The sequence below is a fragment of the Morone saxatilis genome, unplaced genomic scaffold, assembly GCF_004916995.1.
Source record: "Morone saxatilis isolate NCDOM2014 unplaced genomic scaffold, NCSU_SB_2.0 Contig9, whole genome shotgun sequence".
Classification (NCBI taxonomy): domain Eukaryota; kingdom Metazoa; phylum Chordata; class Actinopteri; family Moronidae; genus Morone; species Morone saxatilis.
In genome coordinates, this window is record NW_023340268.1 from 16,122,245 (window position 1) to 16,134,344 (window position 12,100).

Genomic DNA, 12,100 nt, shown 5'->3' on the forward strand with positions numbered 1-12,100 from the left:
TAATTTTATTTATTTATTTATTATTATTATTATTATTATTATTATTATTATTATTTCACTAAAATAATAACTGAAATTTAGAAAATAAATCAAGAAGTGGGCAATAGGTCCTCTATCACAGTAGGATATGTTTTAATTTTCCCATTGGAATATAGTTTGTTTATGGATTAAACAACCAACCAGTACTGCTCATTGATTTCCATTATTGTCCAGAATGGCCTACACCCAGAAATGCAAAAGGGTTATCGTTCCTGTTATAAACAGAAAAGAAAAATGTCTGGGGTTGACAAATTTATATTATCTCATGGTACACTGTGTTATATTGGCTAATTACATTTACTAATCCCTTTAACGCTCTGTTGTGTTGAGAGTTGAGCTTATTTGCTGTCCTATAAGGATTAGTATCAATTTCATCTCTGTGTGTTCAGTAGTGAGACCGGTAGTGGACATTTTTAAGCTTGCCGCTGGGACTGTAGGTGAAGGAAGGTGGTTAGCCATCACTAAAAAAGAAGGAATATGGCTTCTGGTAAATCCAAAGTTGTCTTATTTATTTATTGTTGGGTCTTGGTAGCTGGCTAGCCACTAGCAAGCCTATGTTAAGGAATTACAAGGCAGTCACTAGCCATTGGCTGAAATGGTGAACTAACACTGCATTCACCCTTTTTTAAGACATTGATGCTGGAAACTGCTTTCTCTCACACTGCTGTTGCTGCTAGTAATTGCTGTCAGTTGCTAACTGTTTTAGCTGTTGCTAACACTGTTCTAACTCCATAACTGCAACCGTATTCATAAAATATTAGAGTACTACTATTACCCTTCACAGCAGGATATTATAGCATGTGATATGATCATAAAAGCACGGATAACACAGAAGGATTGTGTTTTACTTTGAACATATCTATTACCTGTTATGCCAAGGTAAAAAAGAACAACAAAAACAAAAAAGTAGACCATGATGACATTGTTTACAACTTTGTCATTGTGCCGTTTTGTTGTGTATTTGTGGCTACGTATCTTTTTCATCATACATGGGCGGAAATGAGAGCGGGAGAAGCATTACAGAAAAGGTGTAACGTGGGATTTTATGAATATGAATGACATGCATCACTATGCGGTACTAAAGTTGTCGTCTGAGCTGACTATTAATTAAACTCATACCTGTCCTCTTCCTGCTGCTCCCTCTTCTCACCTCTCTCTCTCTCTCTCTTCTCTCTCTCTCTCTCTCTCTCTCTGGCCTCTCTTGTCTCTCTCTGTCTCTCTTTCTGTCTGACACAGAGACAGTGATGGATACAAGGACAGCGACAGCTGAGCTTGGCTGGATATCGTTTCCTGCCAATGGAGTAAGAACAATGTGCAAAAGGTGTACTGTATGTATGTGTACGTCTAGGTATGTGTGTGTGTGTGTGTACCTTTGGGGAAAGCAGTTTGAGTACACTTTACAGTGCTCCATTAACGAGTCTGTCAAAATCTTAATTACAGTTGCAAGGTGACACCAATTAACCACTATTGATGCAGAAGAGAATGGATTCCAATAGATCAGAGAGGGGGTAGCACATACGAGTCTGCAGTAGATGAATGAATACAATAGAATACAATTATACAAAATAGAATAAAATAGAAAAATGGTCGTCCAATCACTTTCTTGAACTCTTTGTATTTTTTTAAATTCTGGCTTGGTTCCTAGCTGGTCGCAATAGTCTGCTGTGTGTGTGTGTGTGTGTGTGTTCGAGGTGAGTGGCTCTAATTGTGATGAATGGTTGTCCCTGTTCAGAAAAGAACAAGGTAGAGAAAAAAAAGTGAATGAGGGAGGTGAGTCGGGAGGTAGGAAAGGAGAGAGAGAGAGAGAGAGAAAATGGGAGAAGGTGGTGGTGGTGTTGTTGGAAAGAGCAGAGGACATGTCAATCGCTATATGCTTGAAACTCAGAGTGTATTTATTCATGGATAGTACTAGTATAGTCATGCACAGGGAGATGGGAGAGCTTATGGGGAGGGGAATGTGGTCAGGGACTATACCTGAATGTTGAGTTGCACATCACCATAATCACAATGCAATCTGAATATGATTAACAGTAATTTCAGGTCCCTTTAAAAATTGCTTTTTTCTGAATCAAATCAGGGAAAGTGTAAAAAAAAAAAAAAATAAATAAAAATAAGGGCTGCAAAGTTTCCTATAGAAAAATGGCTGCCGGAATTTAAATGACCACAAATGTACCCAGAATTTTAATTTTATGAATGGAGTAAGGTAGGATGAGGTGGGTGATGGACAAGTATCAATTTCTTTGTTTCTATTTTATTTTTTAAATAATGCTGAATATAATTGTCAGTGTGAAATATAACACATTGTGTCATCACTGTCAACTTTTTTTTTATGAATTTAGAGGTAAAAAAAAGACCAGGAAACAACAAAAAAAAAATTATTCCTACAGATAAAAATGCAATGAGAACAGGAGCAAAGGAGGTAGTCAGGTAAATGGTAATAGGAAACAGTTGGACCTACTTTACACATGCCTGAACACTTAAAACAAACATTTAGACACAAATCAGATATTACTGGTAAAAAAAAAAAAAAAACGTGACTTCACCAACTTATATGTAGTAAACTGTAATTACTTAGTTCCAAAAGAGTGTAAAAATCTTCTACTATGTTTGGAAAACAAAGAAAATGTGCAAGTTCACAGTTGGTCCCCTTTCGAGTTACTGTTCAACAGTGTTTTGGATATACTGAAACTAGCCATCCTCGTCATGGTTTGCGTCTAATCTATCATTAGGACCATCAGGATACAGTTGTTTTTCATATCCAAATACTAGCGCAGCTGTTAAAGTTTGGTGCATCACAGAATCAACATACTGACCCAAATCTTTGCAGTTTGGTTCGTCATGTTTCTCAGCCATTAGCAGCAAGCAACATCAATAATTAACATATTTCAGCTTTTTAATATCATCCTCATTAGAGCTGCTGCTCTATATAATTTGGACAAAGTCAAAAAGGCTGTTTCTGGGAAGCTGTCCAATGAAGAGACAAAACGTGGGTGGATGGAGAGAAGATAATGAGGAGAATTGAAAGGGAAATGCCTCGTCTTCCAACGTGACTGACAGTTTTGTACATTTCTTAATGGGTGGGTGTGTGGGAAAAGGCTAGTGTGGCAACATGGCATGATGAGGAGGGTAGAGGGGGAAAGACAAAAGCCAAAATAAAGCATGTGACCACCTACCAACACACCTTGGCAGAGGGGAGCTCCACACCCGCCTCCTGCCCCCTAAGCAAATCACCCTCGCCGGACCCTCCAGTCGGTAACCCGGGAAACAGGAGAAAATGAGAGCGTCGCCCACTCCGTACTGCAGGCCTTTTCTGGTACTGTAGGGAGGGATTCCAGGATCCTCGCATGGCTCCAAATCATACTCTGGAAAAACAGAGACAGAATAAAGTGTAAACATACATGTTTAAAGATGCATTAGTACATCCATTGTTTTGTTGTAGCTGTTTTCTTTCATCTTTTTGTAGAAGATAACATCGCATTTAATACCATGTCTTTTGATGTTTGAATATGAATTGAATATATGTTATATAATATGTGTTAATTGAAGTGATTAAGACTTCTGGTTTTGCTTTGAAAGGCTGAGAATTTATTCCCACTGATGAACAGGAAGGTAAACCTTGCTTACATGAATTAAATATTGACCACAGATCACATATAAACAACATAAGACCTCATGTAATTTTTTGCAATTTATTAAAATGAATAAAGCACCATGTGCCTTTGAGGGTCCATTCCAAGTATAACATCTCAACATTAAGGCCTCCATCCATTAAGCCATAGCTTTTAATCCTTCCTGTAAAGCTACATATTTTTTAACGTATGTGGTATTTGGCATTTCAAGCTGTCAGTGATAGTATTATGTTTTAATATTCCTTTTATTCTGTCTCAGAAATCGAAGGATTTGAGAGCAAAAAGATGTGAAATGATGCTCTCAGTAGGTAAAAGGCCATCTGTGCTCTATCCTAATTGATTTACTTGAATCAATTCTTTTTATGTTAACCATTTCATTATTCACTCTTGAGTTGCTGTAATTACATAGTTCTAGAACACATACTAGATTATTATTTGCTTCTTGTCAAATGGTGGCCTCCCCTTAAGCAAGCATTGCAGTGCTTAATGTTGTAACCTTTCTTTTCCTTTTCCCATCCTTTTATTCCCAGCATATTTAAATGATTTGCTCATTTATGGCTCAGTACTGTGAATAGCACTTTCAGCTGTCCCTCTTTTCGTCTCTCCGTAGTTCGAATGACTAAATCCATTCAAACCTGAGAAAGTGATGTTGAATCCCTCGTAGGAAACAGAGAAGTCAGAGAGGAAGCGGATCTGAGCTGTGTAGTTTCCAAACAGCCCTGCGCTTAGAGGCGGAGGCAGTGTAGAGCCTGTCAGTCTCCACAGGGGCTGAGAGAAGCTACCGTTCTCTGTCACCAACAAATGGTCATGAGGGCTCTCAAGGTGGAAGGTGTGGAAGGTGAACTGGACACCTGGATAAAAGAGGAAAGAAGATCTGAATTAAAAATGTGTTTATTTTCTTTATTTTTGATCATCGCACAAGTCAGTTAGAAGTCTTAGTTTTCCCATTATTATATAAAAAAAAGGCATTCCTGCAAGCTGGAATTTGCAATTAAGTAAGGAATAAAACTAATTACATGTCGACATCTTAAAGTGACCCGAAACAGGCCTAGAGGTTTCTGTGAAGTAAAATCTGTTTCACAATGCATACAACATCGATTCCCTGTCTTCCTTCCCTACTACTTATCAAAGACATTACAACCACACAGAGAGCATTCGCAAATAAGGCTGTGTCAATTGGATGTGAGCGCTCTACCAAAGGTGACACGAGTGGAGAGTCGTCCCGTAGCGCTGTAGCCCTAGGCCAGCCTCTCAGCGCTGCAGACTTACAAAGACAGCTTGTTCGGCAAAATAAAAAGGCCACTCAGTAGGGGGAAATGACATTGTAAGGGAAATTGAATTTGACTGCTGCATGTGTTGACACTGAATTTCTCTGCTAACCTTTGCCATGGGAGGTCTCGATTATCCATGTGCAGTTCAGATTGTGCGGGTAAAAGTCTGGGAAGCCAGGTGACAGGATGGTACCAAAGTTGCCCTGGATATAACCTCCGCACAATGCTGGCGACACAGGGCAAATAGACACAGCAGGAGATGGATGAAGGAGAGAAATAAAAGGAGAGCAGAGAGGCAAAATCAGAAAGGGCAAAACAGACTGGATGAAGACAAAGATACATTTTCCCCCAAAAAATGGCAAAACTTGTCTGAGCATTTACAATACGGTAAAATGCATTTTACAAGAGGTGCCCTTCAAGACAGCATAAAAAGGAGAGAGTGGTATCATCAATATCATTACAGAGTGGGCAGAAATCAATACTATCCTTAAATATAAAAGCATTTACAGATGAGGAAAAAGGGAAACATCAAAGGGTAAGCTCACCACCGTACATATAAAACATTTATGATGAAATGAGGCAGAAACTTTTAAAGTCTAAAATAAGAGTCGTTGAAAGAAACGTTCTCATCTTATATGGATTTTATAATAACTCAGGAATATATAGCAATCTAAATGTGATGCAATATGAAGCAAAGTGCTCAAAACGATTTCTCATGTTTCGTCTGGAGCAACGTACAACAATGAATTTAGCTTTAATTCCATTCATGAATAAGAGGAAATCTGGCAGGAAACTATTAATTTCTAGGTCAATATTATGGAACGTACCATCACAGCTAGGCAGGGGGCGGCTCCACTGAAAATTGGGTTCACATTCTAATGGCTCTGTGTCACTAAGTGTGTACCCTGCCTCACAGCTAAATGTCACCAAAGCGCCCACGTAGAAGTCATTGCCATGTCGCTGTCCGTTGACAGGTATACCGGGGTCCACGCAGTGATCTGACTGTAACTGCAGGGCTAAAGAGGAAAGACACAAAAAGACACATGATCAATGACACAGAGACATACATACTGAAAATCTAAAGAATTAGGATTATATCCTATTTTCTATAGGTCAGTGGAGGTCAAGAAATGTTAAAAGGCAGTTTGCTTTCCCAAAGCAATGCTGATAAATTATTAACTTGAACATCCTTTTTCAACAGGAATAAACCAACGAGAAGTTTCAGCACTCTTTCCCGCTCCACTTTGCATAGTTTCTGCCTAAGTAACGTCCATAGTGAATTATTGAAGGTTTGCAGAGATTTACCACAGAGAAAGTGCAAAAGGCTACCAGCGTGAGCTACACAGGTAGAAACGAGCATAGGTCTGTCTTAGGGGTGAATTTACAGCATGAGTGAAGCCTGGGGTGTAGGAAAATATTGTGTGTGTGTGTGTATACATGTGATATGTGTATATGGAATCTTGAGCATGGCAATGTGTGTAATGGCAAGGATATCTGACAGAATAATCTCACCCCATTTACTTTACTTTACTACTTTACTTAGGTGTTCTAATGAGAATGGCTTCATGGTGAAATTGAGAGCCTGCAGAGATTGTATTTACAACCAAGACCGAATAGGTCTGTAATAGATTAATTTCTATTAGGCTTTGTGAACCGCTGGTAAACAAGCTCTCCCTTAACAGTAAATCTATGCTCCATCTTTGGGTGTAAATTTGCCTTTGTGTATTCACAAGATCGAAGCCCTTACTTTCGTAACGTATGCGGAAGCCAATGTCAGAGTGGCTCTTGTCAGTCGAGAAGAGGAGATACAGGAAGTTGGAGGTGCTGATGAGGAACTGTGGAACCTGGGTGCCCTGGTAACTACCAATTAGAGGTGAAGATGGAAAGCGGCCATCGCGCACCTCAAGGACATCATAGTTGACTTCAGTGCGGAACCTGAGAACAGAGAAATAAGTTGAACAAGGCTTATGCTTTTGCAGTCTATAAAATGTCTTGTGTCATGGTTAACTGTCATCAGCTTCAGTGGTGGGGCTGGGTGAACAGTATTATATTAACAAACATTCTGAAAACGGGAGGGTTACATTTTATTATTTCCAATTTGCAAATGGTGAGTTTTAGAAAATCCTGAGACATTTGGCACGCTTTGGTGAGTGCATCTGTGAACTGTGTGTGTGTGTGTGCATGCTTGTGTGTTTCCGTCTTTGTTGCCAGAGCCACTTCATCTTCAAAGCCATGAATAAATTGCTTAGATTCAGAACCATGTCATCTAAATGAAGCGGTTTGTGATATTTTATTGATGTTACATAAAAATTAAAGAGCAACAAACATTTATGTTGTATTCATTTTGCATGGCGTGCTATTGTGGCAGGGACGATGAGATGGGCTCGCAAGGATGAGCCTTAGTGAAACACTAATGTACCGTTTGATCCTACGACTGTATGTCTAACTCTCTCACTCTCTCTCTCTCTCTCTCTCTCTCTCTCTCAAACATCAGGACAAATTACCTTCTCTCCCATCTCTCCAGTTCCCCTTGACAGATCATCTCCACTATATATGCATGTACATTTAGAAAATTGCAGGTCTGGTGCAGTTTCTGTGTGTGTATGTGTGTGTCTAAACTGTAAGGATGTCTGTGGATCTTCAGGGAGGGGGGTATCAAATGAAAGGATCAAATTCCCATTCGTGAGCATTACTAAATAAAACATGATGTTAGCTTATTTGGGGGTGTATGTTGATATACATTAGATCTCCTGCATCCCATCAGAAAGGGAAGACAGAGGGACAGAGGAGGAGTATTTTAGCAATAGAAAGCAGATATAAATGTGAACACATGTTGAAATCATGAAAAGATAAAAGCAAGAAAAGCCCAAGTTTATTCAGAAGAAAAAAAAATGTAAAAAAGAGTGACGCGACAGTGGTTGCTATCGGGGTGACTCACTTGTCGAAGATGATCTTGATGGGGTAGCCTGGAGGAGCCTCAATGATCCATTCACAGTTAAGGGCCTCTTTATAGAGTTCTGGCCAGCCAGGGGAGAGGATGATCCCGCTGGGAGCCTTCAGATCCCCTCCGCATGGGGCTAACCGAGAGAGAGAAGAAATAGAGATAGAGGGAAAGAGAAGATAGAGATTGAATTATGTATGTCTTTCCCAGCTGATGTATGACAACGTCTATAGGTGATCTTCAGCCGGGGGTTCATCCCATTTCTTCTACTGACAGGGGCTATCTAATGTGAATTGCTGAAAGCTCACTTCAAGGTTAACCATTTTCCTATTATTGTACGTATGTCTGTTTTCATACGTGCACAAGGGCGTGCGTTACGTATCCGTGCGTGCACATTTCCTCCCTTATGCTGTTGTATTTCAATCTGTCATCAAACCCCTCCTACAAAAGGTGCTGCTGTCATCTTCATCAAACAGAGAAAAGGGAACATCGCCGACACAAAAGACACTTGAGCACATCAACCCCTCTCCCATACCCTCAGCTTTGTTACTGCTCACTTTGCTGTGCATCTCTTTAACTGCCTATCCTTAACCAGAACACACAGGCACAGTGGACGGCTTAGTTACAGTGCCAACTCCTCGCTCCCTTTGAAGTGGAATGATTTAATCAGCCAACTCAGCATACTGAAGGACATCTATAAAACGCATTACGCTACAAACGCAGGGGTATGATAGATGGTCTCAGAGGAATACAAAGCTGCTGTGGCACACAGGGGGAAGTGACATGTTTTAATAATGGTTTCTCCTTTGCGTATCATGAATAGTGAACCTGATTAGGACTCTTAAGAGTCCTCCTAGCTATGTCTCTGCTTGATGTTCTAGCCTACCAATGTCCAAGAACCTCAGCTGCTTAATCTTAGCTTTGTCAGCTATATTGGCCTTTTCTGGTTTGCTGGAAATAGTTCATTGAATATTGAGTTAGAGAAGGGTAAATGGATGGTTCAGCAATCTGTATGTAAGCACAGCAAGTTTGCAGCATCAGATGCTTGAAAGGACATTCCTTCTGTATTACCACCAGAAATATGCACCTTTCAGTCACACCTTAGTGATCCTGAACATTCAAATTATTTCAAATCAATGATTTCAAACAAACTGAAATAATGCAACCCAAAATAAGCGTCAAATCAGTTTTTTTTAATTTGATTTCTGGTCTTCCCTATTACTCTTTACAATCCTGAGATGCAGTGCATGCTGTATTACTAGCTAGAGTGAACATTAAAAACAAACCTACTCCCATTTTATTGGTTTATAACAGCTGTATATAAGCTATAACTTAGTGGGTACCTAGCTAATGAGGTGCTAGACCACAGGATAAATGCTTTCAGAAGGAAAGATATGCTTAATGACTTAAATCCTCTGCATATTTACCCCGGTAATATGTGGATTTGTCTGAGCCATACAGCTAACTCTGCCAGCTCAGACATAACGGCCCGGTGCGTGATATTGGATAAAAAAATTCAGAATAAATCCCTCTCATTTTGTTAGTATTTACAACTAATATTAAAGCCTGTGTCAGATGCATATGGGTCATGTGTGTGCCCAGCAAGAACCTTCATCTCATGCCACTTTCTTCTTATTGATTGTACCTAAAATGGTCAGTAGATAACAAATATCCAAAAACATGTTGTAGGATGGCAGTCACAAAGGGTAACACCTCCCTTACTCACCTTCACAGCGGGGAACCGCATTATCCCAGACCACATTACCATCCTTGAGAATGCAAGAGATGGTTTGGGAGCCGTGGGTCTTAACAAAGCCCTCCTCGCACAGGAATGAGATGGAACTGCCTAGCTGAAGGCTCTCACCAAAGCGCTTCCCATTCACTGGCACACCAGGGTCTGGGCACTCATTATGGCGGAATGCTTGAAAATGCAGAGAGGATATGGGGTTAGTGTGGAGGAGAACACATAAGTTTGAGGTGAGAGTGTTCCCTCAGTCACAGAAGATAAAAATCATTTTAAAAAAACCCTAAAAGCTGGTTTATGGTATTAAAAGGAAAAAAAGAAACAAAAAGTGTCATCCTTTGAAAACACAAAAGAACAGGTCACCTGTAATTCTGCTGGTATTAATCCTTGTCACATATTACTTTTTCTCTCCAAAGATGCTAATTTCCATGGAGATTCTAAAATAATTACCCAAGTTTCTTGACAAAACTTTTTTTTCTACTGTCAGCATTTAGCAATGCCAGCGTTTAACGAGAAGAAATTTGTTTCACTTAGTGAGTCACATTGATTCTCCCTGCTGCAGTGATTCCAGAGGGTGGGAAACCACACCGTATGCAGATATCCAGCGCCAGATGACGCTGCTCAATGATAGGTGGAGTAAATAAACAGGGGAAATTGTTTTCATACGTCCTCAAAACTTTATCTATCAGGACTCTCAATAAAACTTTGAGTAGAAACCAGTTAGAAAGGCCACGAAGAAATGCAGTCACACGAGAAGAGGCATAACCCTGGAACAAGGCATGTAAACAAATACATCACCTGCGCTACTATCTTTATCACTTACTCTCTCGCTCTCACTCTGGTACACACATACGGGTAGGTGACACATGTAGGTGTTGATGAATCCCTCTTCTAGATCCACTGGACCCAAACAGAGCGCCAGCCACACCTCATCCATCACGATCATCTTATTTATTAACGTGACAAAAATCCCCTCAATACAGTTTGGCATGTTCTTAATTAGCGTGAATGATGGAAGTTGTCCGCTCAGCCCCACAGACCCCAAAAAACAGTCCTGCAGTTAGATGACACTGTTCTCAGGAACTAACTGTCATCTTCAATTAACTGCTCCTGACATTAATTCACCACACTGCATTGGTTATTTATTTATTCATCTAACTTGCTAATTAATGCATTAGCCGCCATGTGTTGTCCGCATTGTGGCTTTACAGAGGCACCTGGGTTGCGTTGATGGCATGTCTGCAAATGAGCTACAGCGAGGGCCCAAAAGAATTCTGGGTAGGCTGAGGTATGATATTTTAGCTACAGCATAAATGGTTTTACAAAGAAAAAAACAGGAATTCCAGAGTAAGAATTTACACACCATCCACCTCAGTACACTGGATTAAATGATTTCATGAATAAAACAATCAGTTGGTAAACGATCAATACTGTGTTAAAGATGTGGTCTAAATAGTCCATATAAAAACATGATCGACTACATAGCAGGTGTAAAGTATAGCCCCAGAACAGACATTTTGTGTCATGCCTCATTTATTATTAGGCGTGATAATATTAATACTAATACACCTATTATAATTACTAGTAGGATGAGAACCTCCAAACTTCAAACATAAATGTGAGATGACGCCGATTTAAAACAGCCTGAACATATGCTCACTAAAGAGATCTGTAAGTGAAACCTTTTGCATGCACATCCCTGCATTAGTGAGGTAAAATGTTTATTTTATTATGATTCATCTATTATTTTCAAAACTATAAACAACGATTCACTTTTTTTTTTAATCTACAACGAAAGATGGACTGTTGATGATTGAAACTTAACTTGCGAACACACTAGCTCGTAAAAAGCGACTACAGAGTAGAGCTCTTCATAAAGCAGAAGTTAACAAAAAAGTCAAGGATATATTCATGTTCTACAGCTGCTCATGTGATGATTTAGGGGCAACACATTTTAGTAAAATGTCATTCATTTCTGATGAGTTTTTATGGTTGGATGATTATAAAAAAGATTTTATTTGTTGAGTTTTGAACAGAAAAAAAGTTTTTTGCTTGCATGTTATGTAAGAAGTAATGTTCTTGTCTGAAAAATGTCCATGTGGGTAGGGTATTGTATGTGAATGACACAATATATAATACACTACTATACTAACACAAATATTAATGATATTCCCAAGAAGAATGCATAAATTAAATAAATAATAATAATCATAATAATCATAATAATAAATATAAATAAATATAAATAAATATATATATACACAAAGAGAGAAACTCGGAGGAACAACTACGGTGGCACACACCACAATCTAGAGCCAGTGTTTGGTTTGTCCCTTCTGGGTTACTGTAGAAACATGACCCACAACGTCTGTAAATATTCTCATTCTAAGGTGACAAAAACATAATGATTCTTATTTTCAGGTGATAATACACTAATAAAAGCATATTATATTCCCTTTCTGCCAATAGCTATGAA

General features: G+C 39.2%; 1 protein-coding gene across 1 annotated transcript in view; it reads right to left on the reverse strand.

Moving 5' to 3' along the window:
- The window catches only part of csmd2 (CUB and Sushi multiple domains 2), a 208,064-nt gene that overhangs the window by 80,131 nt on the left and 115,833 nt on the right, over window positions 1-12,100 (reverse strand). The window contains 7 exon segments of the mRNA XM_035681968.1: window positions 3,213-3,401; window positions 4,304-4,519; window positions 5,049-5,165; window positions 5,767-5,955; window positions 6,687-6,874; window positions 7,878-8,016; window positions 9,607-9,801. Of these exon segments, the coding sequence (XP_035537861.1) occupies window positions 3,213-3,401; window positions 4,304-4,519; window positions 5,049-5,165; window positions 5,767-5,955; window positions 6,687-6,874; window positions 7,878-8,016; window positions 9,607-9,801 (1,233 nt within the window).